Source organism: Pholis gunnellus, assembly GCF_910591455.1.
Source record: "Pholis gunnellus genome assembly, chromosome: 12".
In the NCBI taxonomy this organism is placed as follows: domain Eukaryota; kingdom Metazoa; phylum Chordata; class Actinopteri; order Perciformes; family Pholidae; genus Pholis; species Pholis gunnellus.
Window position 1 is genome coordinate 11,040,478 of NC_136539.1, and position 16,091 is coordinate 11,056,568.

Sequence of the window (16,091 nt, forward strand, 5' to 3'; positions counted from 1 at the left end):
TCCTGTAGGAAGGAAGTGTGACGACTGAGGAAGTCCACAATAATCAGGTTCTTTTTGCATCCAGGAAGTCTCCTATTGAGCCTGATGAGAAACGTTTACTGAATCAACTCACCTGTGACATTGAGGTGACATGTCCTTGATCTCCCACTAGAACCTGTACTCACTCCACACACGTAAACACCAGAGTCATCAGTCCTGAGTCTGGATATGTAAAGTCTGAGTCGTCTTTCTATGAGGACGTCTTTGTCAAAGTGGACTCGTCCTGCAAACTGTTCAGACTCTGGGACCTCGACCCCTTCATGTAGATGAAACAGGACGAAGGGCCTGAGAACCGTTCACAGTTCACAGAAAATATAATGGGAGTTGAGGGTTTGTTCTGGTTGAGAACGTCCATTCCAGCGTGATGCTGTGGTTCTCCTCTGCCTGATTAGGATAATGTGTCACATTCACTACAAATGATCCTGCTGAGGAGACAGAGAGGGAAATTGAGGACCACCATGCAAAGTCATGTGATGTGAAAACTATGAATAGATTGGGAAGAAGTAGAGTAAGTGTTGCAGGGTCTTTGTTTGGCCTGTCAGATATGTGTGTCCCATTGTCAATCTGGCCAACAAGCTGTTCCTCCCTCTCTTTACTGTAATACCCACTCTGCTTTGTGAAGGACAAAGGCGTCTCCCGTTCATCTCCTGCTACTGGTGTCAGTCCTGTTTTTTTCCAAACTATTTTATGTTGAAATAGTCTTACTTCCGGGTCACCTGGTGTCTCTCTTCAAAAGAAAAAACAAAAAAGATATTTACAAAACCTAAATCGGCTCGTTGTTTGACTTTTGTTCTCGTATTTCTCTCGTATTTTGGTATTCAGACAACAAAAACCTGAAAAAGGCTGTGTTTTTCCATTTTTGGTTTAAAACGAAAAGTACATAATATTTCTGTATTTTTGGATTAAACGATCACACAGACTAAACGTACGGACCATGTCGGATGGCTGCTGTGGTTTCCGGGGTGGAGTCTGGCTTGACTGCAGTCGAAGAGGAAGAAAGCATTCGCTAGCAGATCAGTAGGAAGCGCAGCTGCTGCGCATTACGTTATTTTACAGGCAGATCACAGTCTCGAACGAGCCTGTCGTTGATGGATGGAGCGCGCACAGTCTCTGTTTAACTTTAAATATAAACTATTGATAACGTGTTTCTTCAGGAGGCGATGCTTTTACTGGTGTTCACGTTCTTGAGCACAGCTGTAGAAGGTATGTAGTTGAGGTGAAATGCTTCTTTTTTTGTACTGACAACATTAACATTCGGGTGAACTTTTGACATTTTATTTGACAATGACTGAATAATCGGGTCCCAATCTATTTAGTGTTCACGTGGCTTTGCATGTTGTCCCATCTTATAAACTGTTTGAAAAACAATGAGGTTTGGCAAAGCTGCATCAGTTGTTAGCGTTGTTATACTGCTGTATTTTATGATCTCTGCCAGATGAGCGTAACAGTGTTTACGAAGAATTATATATTTACTATTCAGTCCTTTCAAAACATACCATACATATGCTACTATGATGCTCAGCTGCCTGTACGGCTCCTGCCACAGGGCTCTGAACATCTTGAATCTGAACTTGAACTAAATATAGAAATATCAATGTGGCCTAATAAAAAGGATGAGACCAAACACTAAGATACATTTAGATTTTATGTGGGTCTTTTATTTCCCCCGACTGCACTCACAGAGTACAGCGTTAACTAGTCAGATTTCAAGGCACCTTACAATTTACAGCAAACCTAAACTTTTTACTAAATTTAAGGTTACGATATACAGATAGTTACTTATAAAACACAACAGTAGTGGCTTCCTCCTGCCAAACAGAAAGAAAGAACCTCAGCATCTGGGTCATGCTGTTCAACTCTTCAAGATATGCAGATAACATTCATTTACACAGGAACACAATTATTTTCAAAGAAAATAATAAACTCACTCCCTCATCAGCAATCGACCTGTGCGCTCTGATCCACACCCATGGAACTGACGGCAGCTTCCGTCTCCCCTCTAAACGAGGCAGATGTACACAGCTTAACACCAGATGCGTACAACTTAACACCAGTTAACGACAACCAGTTAACCCCAATTTCAAGGTGATTCTGCAGTAACTTAGTAACTTACGCTGACCCGTAGTTCAGGTATTTCTAATCAGCTCCGTCCTCAGCAGCCTCTGATTCCCGCTCTTTATTTACACATCTCGCGTGAACTCAGTCCTCTCGCGTAGCTCACGCTTCTTAAAGTGACAGTACAAAAACCTTCCTACCCCCACTTCGCCTGGCTACATCAATATCTATCTCACTGTACAGTAGGCCTAATGCCGGAGTTGTCACAAAACATGTGGGAATAAAAAGAATAACGCAGTGAAACAGCCAAAACTACCTCTGTTTGTTGTAACCACAATGTAATGTATATTTATATAATACTATTTGTATTTGCACTCTTCCTACTTTGTATTGCAACAGCTGCAGGTATTTCCATCCGCAATAGACGATGCGCCCAATCAGCGATAAGGAATCCTTGCTCAATACATAACTACCTTTTTCAGTCTCACCTTAATGAAGTTGTTTTTTATTTTTTGCTATTGTGTTTCCTGAAATGTAGTGTTTTGTGAAATGTCGTCGTGTTTTCTGAAATTACGTGTTTTGACCCTCAGGGCCACCATACCTATCATCCTTTGGCCCCACAATCATAAATTCAAGAGTGCAAAGTACACATTATTAGTCTGTTTGCTGACGTTTATTTATTGGACAGTAAAGTCTGTTGACGGATGGTGTGGCGTTGCGTTATGGGACAAGTTGAGCCAGGTTCAGCGTCACGCCTCCGCTGTGCCAGCAGAGTGGTGTCATTGAGATGAATCTGAACATTACACGGTTTAGAGTAGACCTAAACTAAGCATAAGTTTCCAAAACATAATTATTTTGCGAAAGCCTCAAATTCCTCCTCTACTCTAAACTCAAAGCCAGCGTGGGTTTTTGCCAGCCTAGGCTGGTCAGATACTCTGCTCAGGACTGATGTGAATGCTTTCATCCATGTGTGTTTCAACTGGTTTGTGCCTCCTAACTTTGGATCTGATTGCCTGATGAGATTTTCTGCACCTTACAGCTCTCCGGGTGATTGGCGGAGACATGACCGTGGTGCTAGGAGGGACGACCATCTTACCCTGCAAACTCATCACTACAGATTCCATCACCCAGATATCATGGCGGAAGGAACCACAGACTGACAATTTCCTTACAATCTTGCCTGCTACTGGACCACTATTTCTCAACGGACATGATAAACGATTTCAATTTATTGGGAACTTTAAAGACATCAATGGATCTCTACAGTTATCCAATATCACATTGACAGATGAAGGCACCTACACGTGCATCTTCACTTTGTTCCCCGGCGGAGATGTCCACACAGTGATGCATCTAAACCTGCTTGGTATAATGCATTGTATTAAACATGTGAATCTGTGTGTGAGAGATAGAGAATAGTGTTGACCTTCATGCTCGCATGTTGACTTCTCTTATTCACCGTTACTCTCCTAGTGCCTCCGGTCACAAGCCTGAAGGATAATCGTCCTACTTTGGGTACTGAAGAGGTTTCCCTCGCTACTTGCATGGCTGCTGGTTCCAAGCCTCCTGCAAAGGTGCAATGGCTCACTGGTACTTTGGGAGAAAAAGTGAGGCCAACAAACAACGTCACCCAGCATGCCAACGGTACGACTACCACAGTCAGCACGCTGTTTGGAGTTCCTACCAGAGAAATCAACCATCGCTTGGTCAAGTGTGTCGTCACCGGTGCAGCCATGTCGAAAGAAGAAAGCCTGCCCTTCACCATACAGATCTACTGTGAGTATACAAATGTCACTTACTTATGTAGTTCAGTGTGGCTTTGTAGTACAAAGGTAGTAAAACTGCCTGTGCCAATGCACACTGTATATAATCCATCGGGCTTCATCATCATAATATTCTTCCAGGCGAAAGTACAAAAGTTTGCCGCGTTTCTCCTCACACAGCGTTGCCAACACCTGCGTAACAAATACATCAAAACATGCAGCCTGATCGAGAATCGTATGCTATCTATTTTCTAGAGAGATTCGTCCAACATTTTTCCCGAAAATCGCGAAAAACTGAGCAAAGTTTCTACATTCACTTTAATGGGGTTTCGGCGTGAAGAGAGCTAAAAAAATACTTAAGTTTGGGCCCACATTGACTAGCCATACCTTTACATAGAAAAATTATTTGAAGTTTAAAATGTTGACAAAGCGCTGGACTTTATTGAGCCAAAAGAGCATTTTAATAGCCAGCACTGTTTTCATTAAGTCAACATTTAAATTTCAGGGAAATGTTCGGTCCGTTTCAGATTTTCTAATGGGTGTGTATTGCACGGAATGTTCAGCGCTAGAGTGAGGACATAACTATCAGAGTGGAGCGGAGCAGGAAAATATTCTGTGATTTTTCTTCTTTTTTTTTTCTTCTTTTTTTTTTTTCAAACTAATTGCTCCAGGTCCCATAATATTTACTCTTTATACACCATTTTCAGCCCAAAAGCTTGGAAATGTTGTGCTGGTCGCAGCCAAGTGTCTATGGAATCCAACAGACTTACACATTTGGCTCAAAGACCAACTCCAACCAACTGCTCCATTAGACTCCATGTTAAATCTGACCACTAATTTCTCAAAGAAAGCAGATGGTACCAGTTTTGTATATTGCTCTGGAGCTCACATTTTTAACACCACAAACATAAAAACCACATTACTGCATTCAGCAGTCTTATCTTTCTCATGGTCTCATATTTTGGCACTCAGACTCCTGCTTTTTGTTAATGAGGACAGAATAAAGACAAAGGGCATGGTTTGGCAAGGTCATTGTGTGTAGGCCAGCTAACAACACAGCACATTTAGCACAGCCATACAGTAGCAGACATTCCTACAGGGCTGGGCTGGAATGTTTTGCAGGAGTCTGGAGCCAAGTTAAGGTCCTTGAGATAAACATGCAATCAAACTTCCACAGCCGCTCGCAATATACAACATACCTGTGAAATTTGCAAGAAAAATTAGGGATGCCCCTTCCTATCAGGCATTTTGTTTATCAGTCTGCTAAAGTCTATTTTCATAATAGAAGGCCTGAACGAAAACACCTAACTATGACGCAAAGAATTGCTTGTCTGTACGGGGGAAAGTCCTTCGCATACCTCGAGAATCGTTCATATCATACTTGGTGGGTGTGTTGCTGTGCGGTTCATTGACTCTTCTTGATCAACCATTTGAATGAGATAATGAAAGGTGAGCCAATGACAAACCTTGTCTGCAGGCTCCGCCATAAAAGAATCCTGTTTACTGTTTCAACTGTCTATTGTCAGTCATTGGAGCATTGCTGTGTGATATATCACCATGACCTTGATTTACCCACTCTGTCATAGTGTTGAGAAACGGATCTCTCAAATGCAGCTAACTGAGGAGCTCTTACCAGCTGTAGTGTTCAAGGTCTTTGTCAATTGTAGATATTTCTACATCTCTCTCTCCCTCCCTCCCAAGTATTCTAATCCAAAATGTCCTTGAAACTATTTAACATGTCAAACCAGGTGTCCTTGAAAGCAAGCCAACACTGTATCAGTACACGAGATCTTGATCCTCAATATTCTTCTGATATACTGTTGTTGATATTTTCTCAGTTACAGCAATAACACCTCATTCCTTCTCCCTGTCTCTCGCAGTCTCACCCATTGAAGTGACCATCAACAGAAGTTCGGAGGATTCATTTGAATGCGTGACTGAAGCCAACCCAAAAGCAGCTTTTACCTGGAGCAGGTGCAGTAGCTTGAATGAACCAGTTTCAGTGCAAACAAAGCAGTATTTCTCTTTCACCTTGAAACATCCTTTGGTTTGTTTTTCTCACAAGCTTTGTATAAAGGTGAGGGTTGTTCCAAACATCTTTTGTAAGTGCTCCGTTGTTACAAAAAGCTTTTACAATTATGGCTGATGAATTACTTGAAATTTTAGAGACGCATAACAAAGAAACTTTTAAATGGCTTTGACATGTAATTTTAAAAAGTAGTATTTATTTAAAGCTTTGTGTGATGATTTGGCACATTAGCAGCACTCTGGACAGGAAGTCTCTAGTCTATAATCTATTATTAAACTTAACATTACATTTTTTTTTTAAATGCCTCAGTCCATGCTGAAATTCCCTGAATAGTAGTAAAATGACTTGATGACAATATTTAGCCACAGTTTACTGTTTATCATTAGTCTGCTCTTCGCTCTCAGACCTTCTCCTCCTACCAAGGCTGCCTGTGAGGTTGGAATACACAATCATAAATTGAAGAAATTTGATAGAAAATTCACTTATTTGCTATTATTCCACTCTAATACAGTAGCTGTTGGTTATCTTAAAAATAGTAAACAGCTCTGTTCTGCTTCCAGCCAAGAATAGTCCAGCACAAAACCCCATGTTATACAGCTAAATAACATTTTTAAACTTCAGTTATTTTCAGATTAATCAAACAAGATACGACGTGTTAACTGGTGAGCTTTTGAGGTGCTGGTAGGCAGAAGGGAAACAACACAATAAGGTCTTGAGTTAGAAAAAAACGTAATATATCCTCCAGATTAAGAACTATTTATTCAAATTTGGCAAAACATTTCTGACTTATAGTTGTGAGTCTTTATTTAGCTGTCTGTTGAGCCTTGTTTGTCTGTTTCAGATCCGAGCAGTCGATGCCTCAGTCTACCGTCAGAGTAGAGGGTGCAACGCTACAGTTCCTGAGCATGACCTCTGACCTGAATGGCCTCTACCAGTGTGAAGCATCTAACCTATATGGAAGAAAACACAGCTACATCTATGTTCATGTGACTTCTGGTGAGTTAAAGTTTAAATTTGGCTTTACGTTTTTGTCAATTGTGTTAGTGTGTTCTTTGCATTTGTTCCTGTTCTGTGTTTGAGTCTGTTGTGGATGTTGCAGAGATTGCAGCCAAATTAATTGATATAGGTAAACCTATGGGCTTCTGTGGAGAAGCTTGGACACCAACGCCTGGAGTTGAATCCTAGCATGTATTTGAAAACCAGGAGACACTGGAGAATTTAATAAGTATCACATTTGGCTGTGAAATGCCTTTGTATCCGTCCAGAAGCTGAAAAAATCCGACTTGAGTCTGCTTACCCAGCAGTGGCGGGCCGTGCATTTTATACCTGGGCCTTCACTGCTGTCCTGCAGCTGAACGGTTATTTGTTTTGTGTCAAAATATAGCCAACAGCTATAAATAGAGTGCGTATCCTCTCTGCTCTGACTGCAGCGCGAGGCGCATGTGTGTGCTTTGAGGCGGCGGAGGGGCTCACGGCAGCTCGCGCTGCTCGTTCACAACATTCACAGCTCATTCTTTGGAAAATATCATTTTAGATTGCTACGGTTTTTCTGTTTTGTGTCATTAATGAAAGAGCTCAAGCTAACAAACTGCTGTTTCCGCTCGAAGGCACCACCGTGTGGTTAAATGTAGCATGTTCGAGGGAAGGATAGGGAAGATGCTAAACAGTGTTCAATAACATTTGTCTTTATTTATTTTCCTCATAGTTCTTACGGTGTGTTCAATAAAGATTTATGGACCATCAGTTAAAGACTGCAGACCATTATTCAGCCGGGGATGCTACAACCCGGACAATTGGAAGGAAACGCTACCCACATTCCACCTAATGAACCATGGGAAATGATTTAAGTCTACGAATAAAACTTTTTAAAAGTCAAAGCATGTCCTGACAATCCCGACCGATGGAAATGTTGCAGAAGCGTAGCGCACACAGTCTGGTTCCCCTCCAGGTTAACATTGTTAGCTCTCTTTAAAAAAGAAACTCAAACACAGGGAACCTGCTTCCACTAGCTAATGATGTTGGGAGATCTTTTTCACAGCAGACATTTTGGCTTGTGGGAGCAGGAGAAGCTCGGCTGCACTGGTATTATTGATATTATTAAAACTGACTCATTTAGATGAGCATGTTTCAGGGTCCTGGTCTTGGGCTCCCTCACAGTCCTGGCTGGAAACTAGATGAACTGAGCCTATATATATATATATATATATATATATATATATATATATATATATATATAATTTCGAAATTTATTACAATAAATTTACAATTATGGTCTTGAATTCCTCATATGCGTTCATGATCATCTCCTGCTCGTCAGCGGAGTAAAAAGAGGCTCTTTCTTTGCGTTTATTTGCCGTTGTACTGTTAGAAAATCATGGTTTCGGTGATCGACGCTTCCCCCTTTTGAAGTAGGACGGACACGCGCAACGATCCTGTTGTCTGACATCTGGTTCAAATTAACGAGACTGTTTGAGCGCGGATCAGCCTTTGAGGAACCGAGATAGCCTGATGTCAATCATCGAGTTAATTTAAGCTGGATAATAGGACATTTGATCGACTTAGTTCAACCACGTACGAGGAATAGGGTCCTGGTCTTGGGCTCCCTCACAGTCCTGGCTGGAAACTAGATGAACTGAGCCTTCATATATATATAATTTCGAAATTAGTTAAGAGGACAAAACATACTAAATAGATACATATAAAAATGTTAATTACACATTATATTAATGTATGGTACAATATGTCTAAGCATTTAAAATAATGCATTATGTGTCTGTATACTATGATCCTTTAAGAGTCTGACTCCACTACACATCAAAGTGAAGAATGACCAAGTTGCACACTGAAATTTAAAGCTGGATGTTCGATCATTCATCGATCAGTAAATCACTAATCACAGAGACAAACTGTTGCTCATTAAAGCAGCCAGAAACAAACAGTAACCAGGTATTTTTTCCTCTCAGTGTGTTAAAAACCCAGAGCTCAGTCTGATCTTATCTGACTTAAAGGAGCTGAGAGGCCACTGGTTTGTCACAAACTGAAGGATAAATTACATTTGACTAGATATACCTGATTAACTGTTAATGTATATCAGTTTTTCCTGTTACTGTATTCGTCTCCCTACAGGAGCCTGCCCTGCATGTTGGACCTTATTTGGGCTTTTGCTTTTCATGATTGCCTTTGGAGTCGCTGCATTGTGGTACTCGTATAAAACCGGGAAATGTCTAAGGTACCGAGTACAGTAGTACTGCACACACTTAAGTTTAATATACAGTACGACTGCTCAGTATATAAAGGTATATTTTATATATTATGGAAATGTTTTCTTGTCTTGTGTGTTAATTGGGGACAGGAGAGAAGAGGACACACGTGGAGAGAGGTTGAAGGTCCCAACAACTTCTAGCACACAGAAGAAGAAGCAGCAGCAGAGCTGCTCTACAAGCTGAGGTAGAAGAAAAATATATAATATTGAATTTGTTAGAGAGCATTGAGGCTCTGTTTTATTACCCTCAAGTTATTGACCTTATTATTACAGGTTTTTTATATTAATGGCTTAATTTAAACTACAAAATTGATCTCTATTATTTTGTATAAGTGTGTGTTTACTGTATTACAGCTTTTTTTTTCAGTTTCGTGCCTTTCTTAAATGTTCTTTCAGCAGATATGTTAAAACTCTTTGCAGACTCGTTTAGAATTAAGTGCATGATTTTAATCAAATGTTTCAAATTGTCTGCCTTAGGCACCTCTTTGATAAGCAACAAGCTGGAAGACAGTTGGCTTACTGTACAGGCCGCTAACGATCCTGACGCAGCTGGTTACTGAACAGATGCAGCTCTACAAGGCAACAGCTAGTGCTAATACCAATGATGCCATTAAATGCCATGCAACAGAAGTTACAAAATGAAGATTGAAGATTGAAAACTGTAAGTAGAGTTGTCGAGCAAAAGTTTGTGGCTGCGTTATCATTTACAGCATGTTTTCCCAGCAACAGCATTAACTGCTGATGACAACAGAAAATGATGAAGCATGTTTTCATGCACACAAGAAACTAGGTGACTGGCCAAGAAATGATTCATGAGAAATTTGAATAGAAAAACTTGAGATTATGGAATGAAAACCTGCATATCGTAAAAAGAACATGTGCAAATAGACAAAACACAGATAAATCAAGCAACACATTTCTCTACTTGCGTTTGTTTTCACTAATTGCAGTGCTTCTAAATCGGTGATGATTTGTTTTCATTTATTTTACTTTGTTTGTGACCTGTGTTTTTAAAGTGGAGAAGATCTTCTGTTAAGAGTGTTCTGCAGTGCATTCAACTCTCTGCCACCATAGAATACAGTATACAACTGAAACTAATGATGATTAGACATACGACACACACTTTATCTTTTTGCAGATGTGTTGTCTTTGTATGTAAACGTTGTGTGTTAATCTGTATCATGAAGGGTCTGTAAATTATCCCTAAATAGGGCAAATCAGTAACCTAGATGACTAGTACAGAAATGACCCACCACTTCCTAAACGATTTGGATAAATAACATTTTCTATTAGACTACTGTCTCCTGTAGAATCTGCTGAGTTTGGTTTATGACTTTGGTTGTTTTATTGGATTGTTGCTTAGAGATTTGTCATTGACTCGTATTCATCTGAGACAACATTTGGTGTCTGTTGAATCCTTTCCATACTTTCAGACTTAAGTCTATATTTCTCAAGTGTTATTCCATTGTCTTAGTTTTCCATTCCATTTTCTCATGAATTATTTCCTGAACCTCATGCCATATATTTATGTATATACTGTGCTGCATTTCGTCGACACCACCCAAAGACAGTATAGAAGTGGACGTAGTCACCGTGACGTCACCCATTGGTTCGAGGACTATGGTTTTGAATCCTCGCGTTTTACATTTTGTCCGTCGCCATCTTGGTTTTTGGCTGTTGCCCTCTTGTTTTTTTGCAGTAACTTAGTACAACTCATCGCTGAATAAGACATTTTTAGGCGGCCAAAATGTTACAATTAACTTTCTTGAACTGAAAAGGCACACATGGCTGCGACCTTCATTCGCAACATAGCCACATCCTAAAACATACCTACTGTTGTATCATATATTTTACTTTAAATGGAAACATAATTTACAAAAAGAACACCGTGTTGTATTAAAGAAGACTTGAAACTACAGACTGAAATAATATCATGTTTACGAGCATTAAATAAACTGATACATTAGTCAGTAGCTTTACTCTATTTTGGAATTCCTTCTAAAGGAGTTTCTCTGAGTCATCACTTATCTCACGTGGTTCTTTGTTTTGGTTATTATTTGTAATAACAATTCCAGCCAAGCAGTCTTTCATCTTTCCAACATCAGTGTTACTCGGTCATATTTTGATCTCTGCGGTTACTGTATGTGTAAAACAGATTGAAAAAGTCAGCAAAAGGATTTTATGACATTTTGAATTTCGTTCAGTCAAAATGAAACTCTATGTTACAAACACTGCAAAAGGATTTTTCTATAATTTAAAAAGTTGCACTTCATCTCCAAAATGTCTGTTTTTGTTTCTGTATGTCAACAACTTAACCGATCAGAGAAGGGAACACTCATCCAGGTCCACAGCGGATATGTTCATGTTTAGACCAAGGCTCATTCTTTATTCAGTACAGTGAAACCTTTGTTAAGCTGTTGGACTAAGAGTCTACAGCCATGCTAGCAGCTCCGTGAGCCTGTACTCAATGCTAATGAAAGAATTCTAACATAATCACAACGTTCATATGCTGCTTTTTAGGGTGTTCGACTGGCAATCCCTTAAGCCATAGTGCTAGCATAGCTAAAAATGATTATTCGGGATGAAAAAGTAATATTAAGTTTGTAATCAATCAGTTACTATCAAGCCAATTCTCCCTGAACCAAAAATATCTTTATTTTTTTCTCTCTCTCTGTGTGTGTGTGTGTGTGTGTGTGTGTGTGTGTGTGTGTGTGTGTGTGTGTGTGTTTGCTCTAGTCTCTTTTAGGCAACATTTTAGCATTTTTGTTACAGTTTATGGTCAACATTTCTTTTTTTCAAAGGGAGAATTCTGCACCTTTTTTTTTGTTGATCAGTGTTGATGGTAAATGTTGTCCATTGAAGCAATAAATCCTTCAGTGCTGCTATATTGACCAAGAAAGCTACCTGTACCAGAATGCATTGCGCTCAAGCTACTGACACCCAGCCATAAGATAGAGAAGCCGAGTTGTGCCTATACTTTTGCAGGTAATAAAATAAAAACATGGAGGCTGCTTAGTCCGAACCAGCGTGAACCAAGAAGACGGCAACTACACAATGGAACTTACAGCAGGTCTAGAGGTAAGCGCCCCCTTAGCTGAATTAGTTTGTAGTTCTTCCGTTCCTCCCGCTACGTCACTAGATGCAGAAAGTAAAATAGATTTTGGGGAAGTCGGCTATCTCGGTCAATATGTCCCACTGAGGAACTTATTAGTTAAATCGACTACATTTCCCGTTAACACTGATTGGACATCCCCATAAAAAGTTGTGAATCTCTTTTAATAGTTTAGATATGCTGTAATGTATTTATTTATCTTTTTTTACATTAATTGAAGTTACTGTTGTCGTAGTTAGTGGAAGCATTAATTCTCACGCTGATGTAAATTTTGTTTTGTTGAGACTTTTTCAGAGTTTGTTTTTAAATGATGTCTTTTTTGCAGTGTGCAACTTGTCATTATTCTTTCCTTTGCACTTAAATCATTAAAGCTAAGTAAACATTACGGAAGCCTCCATTATTTCTATAGTTAGTGTGTACACATACACACAATTTTGGTAAGTCGAAGAGTGCTAGACCAGAACACAGTTTTCAGGATGACTAAACGAATAAACATGTGGATTGAAGTAGCTGCTGTCATAAGACCAGTCCCATGGAAACAAAAATATCCCATGTCTTGAGACAGGAAGTCATGGCTTTATTTAGCTCTATTAAAGGATAGATGCAGGTTTTTTCGAGTTTGTCTTAATACAATACTCCCATAACATTAAAAGACTTATTATAGTCACTACAATCACTCACTTCAACCATTTTCTTCTTGATTTTTAATTCCTGCGTTGTATACATGCTCATTTCTACCATGGTTACCATGTCGTCCTCTTTAACGCCTTATTGAAACACTGGTGCGTTACTTGAAACATTGCATGTCAATCAGATAAACATTGGAAACCAATGGCAGGATGTAAATTGCACAACCCTGAAGATGACTCGAGTAGATGTTTTCACCTCGTGGGTGTGTTTTAGTTTGAAGTTTGGTCCACACTGGAGACACTGAGTCAGGATATCTTGGCCTCGGCTGCTTTTTGCCTGGTCTTCTTTTTTTTTTAAATCTGTTTCTTGTGAGTGCAATACCACATGACTGGAGTACCCCATGAAACCAAACTACTGTTATAAAGGCCATACCACTTGGACTATTCCAACTCCCCTCCAAGAGTGGTATGTTCCGTCGCCCCAGTATATGAAGGCCACAAGAGTTTTTTCTGAGTTCTAGTAGTTAGGCCTATTAAGCCCTGAATAGGTGGTACTGCCTTTGTTCGACTGTTGCGTGAGTCCATTGAACTGTAAGTACATTAAGTTACATATTTCTGTGGTGTATGTACAGTATTTGTCCCTGTTTTGGGGATTCTTGTTCAGTTTCATTTCTGTTTCTGCTGGTCATGCTAATTAGGCTCACTTAACAAGCAATTGAGTGTCTGCTGAGTTAGCTTCCACCTGTGTAGAGCCTGATCTTACTGTCACTACATTCAATGCGCCTCTGTTTGGTCATTACTCGTTTGTAAACATAATGTGTTGCTGAAATCATATTATCTCTGTTAGTATTTGTTATAGTCACAGTCTGTAGTCGTGGTGTCCTACCTGTGGGTTATATAACTAAATGTATTGATGGTTAATAGCTGTTAATGATTAGCTACTCCCTGTAATGAGATGATTTAGTGTAGATGTCACCATTGTGGCCTCATGGTTCCACCTGGTGGCCCTGCTCAGCATAGAGGTGCATGTCATGTCATCTCTTACCATGATTGGGTTTAATGTTTTTTCTTTTGTTTATTATTTATTTGTTGCAGTGTGCAACTTGTCATTATTCTTTCCTTTGCACTTAAATCATTAAAGCCAAATGGACAAAGCGGAAGCCTCCATTATTTCTATAGTTAGTGTGTACACGTACACACAATTTTGGTAAGTCAAAGAGTGCTAGACCAGAACACTCTCCGTTTTCAGGATGACTGAACGAATAAACAGCCACAGTAAAAACAAAGCTTCCTGACTCAGTTCTGACCATGTGGATTGAAGTAGCTGCTGTCATAAGACCAGTCCCATGGAAACAAAGATATCCCATGTGTTGAGACAGGAAGTAATGGCTTTATTTAGCTCCTACTTTGTGTAAGTCTTGTGAATGTGACTTCAAACTTCAGAGAAAAAAATCGATTTATCCGCTTTGATTATTTATTTAAGGCTTGTGAACAAACAGTGATCAAAACACATACACGCACACTATTAAAGGATAGATGCAGGTTTTTGTTGGCTTTGTTGATGTGAGGAGGAGTAGGAAGTCGGAAAGAGAACATTACAGCAGCACTGCTGTTGCATACAACTAAACACTTCCTCACCATTCACTGCTTCAAAGCCTCCTCAGCCTGTTACTCTTTATTCACCACCACCACAGTTTCCCAGTCCCCATACATAATCAACTTTGCTTTGAAAAGCCTGGAAAATGCATTCTGGCCTTTATCATGGTTAATGTAGCACTTCCGGGCAATCAAAACAACAATCTGAATCGAAAACCAAACCTGATAAAAGCCAGATTGCATGAGTGACAGGCTTGTGTTATATTTGTAATCCATCCAGAGTGCTGTATCCATTTGAAGTGTATTGTTAATCATATGACACCTGTCTACCTGTGACACCTTTGATAGGTGTGAGTTTCCTGTTCCTGTTTGACGTTCTGTGTATAAGAGGGCAGAATTAAAGGAAATGAAAGCCATCTTCTACAACTCTAAAGCAAAATATGTTCTTATTAAATGGATGAATCTTGATGGGGTCTGCAGGTCAACAGGCATGGCATTTCAAGTCAAATAGTTATTTGTTATTTGCTGTTTGTTAAGTCATATTTGAAGTCTAATCTGGTACAGTACTATCTTCTCTTAGCATTCACAGATGAGTGATATAAGGTGTTCTTCAACCTTTCTCTTCAAGGTGAAGTGGAGCAGAGCACCTACCCGGCTCATGTTCCACAACAATTCTGCACAGACAAAGAATCTACAACCACGGATAAAATGAATGCTGGTCATCATCTTCTGCTTATGTCTTATCCTTGGGTACCATCCATTTGCTAGTTCCAGCACCTGGTGCATTGCCAAAATATATGTAAAAAATGCATATATATACGTATATATACAGTATATAAATATACATAACTTCTCTCCCTTCTTGTAGTCTAGGTGTAGAGGCTTTGTTGTTTGTGATGCTCAGTATTTAGATTTACTGCACTGACCTGTAAATACTTTCTGATAATTGATTGTCATCAAGAAGCTCGAAATTATAAAAAAAGATCTATATACATAAACATTCTGAAGCTGATAAAGTACATCCATCCATCCATTATCTTTGGCTGCTTATCCTTTTCAGGGGAGCCGAACCCAGTTTCAATTCTCAATGTTCAAACTTACAACACATAGCTAAGTTCTGAGCAGACAAACCATCTAACCAGGAAATAAGCACTTCCTTTTCTCTGTGCCTCCTCCACAAATACATTTCAGAGGTGATGCTGAACTTTGTCAGTCTGATGGTCGTCATGTTCAACCGAGACCAAGCAGCTCTTCTCTCCATTCAACTATTAGTTATGAGCCAAGTCTTTGCAGGTACGGTGGACATTTGTGTTCGTTATGCATGCTAATTCTGTAAATGTAATTATAGATTATGTTTGTATTGATTGGTTGTTTCCTCCAATGTTAGAGTTTGATCCAGTTGAGCACAGAGATAAGCTGGTGTCCAGAGGAGACTCCGTCACCTTCACCTGCAACATATCCAAGACAAATGTAACGCAAATCAGATGGACCAGAGGCAGATCTGCTTTTGTGTTTTCAATCTCAACGAATCAGACTTTTTCAAATTTTTCAATCTTTTTCAAACATTGATAATAGTAAGTTTGACAGCTTGTTTGCAATATATTTC

At 39.5% G+C, this 16,091-nt stretch overlaps 1 protein-coding gene and 1 long non-coding RNA gene across 2 annotated transcripts; both read left to right on the forward strand.

The window, feature by feature from the left end:
* Window positions 1-1,199: 1,199 nt before the first annotated feature.
* On the forward strand, window positions 1,200-7,071 carry LOC306704037 (nectin-4-like; the record flags this gene model as incomplete). The annotated part of the gene is made up of 6 exons (XM_079170248.1): window positions 1,200-1,242; window positions 3,134-3,460; window positions 3,568-3,870; window positions 5,738-5,831; window positions 6,728-6,882; window positions 6,986-7,071. The coding sequence occupies 6 exons, from the start codon at window positions 1,200-1,202 to the stop codon at window positions 7,069-7,071; spliced, it is 1,008 nt and encodes a 335-aa protein (XP_079026374.1).
* An 8,151-nt stretch (window positions 7,072-15,222) lies between these two features.
* On the forward strand, window positions 15,223-16,003 carry LOC306704199. The gene is made up of 3 exons (XR_013767305.1): window positions 15,223-15,235; window positions 15,677-15,778; window positions 15,873-16,003. It is a non-coding gene; the product is annotated as an uncharacterized lncRNA (long non-coding RNA).
* Window positions 16,004-16,091: the final 88 nt, after the last annotated feature.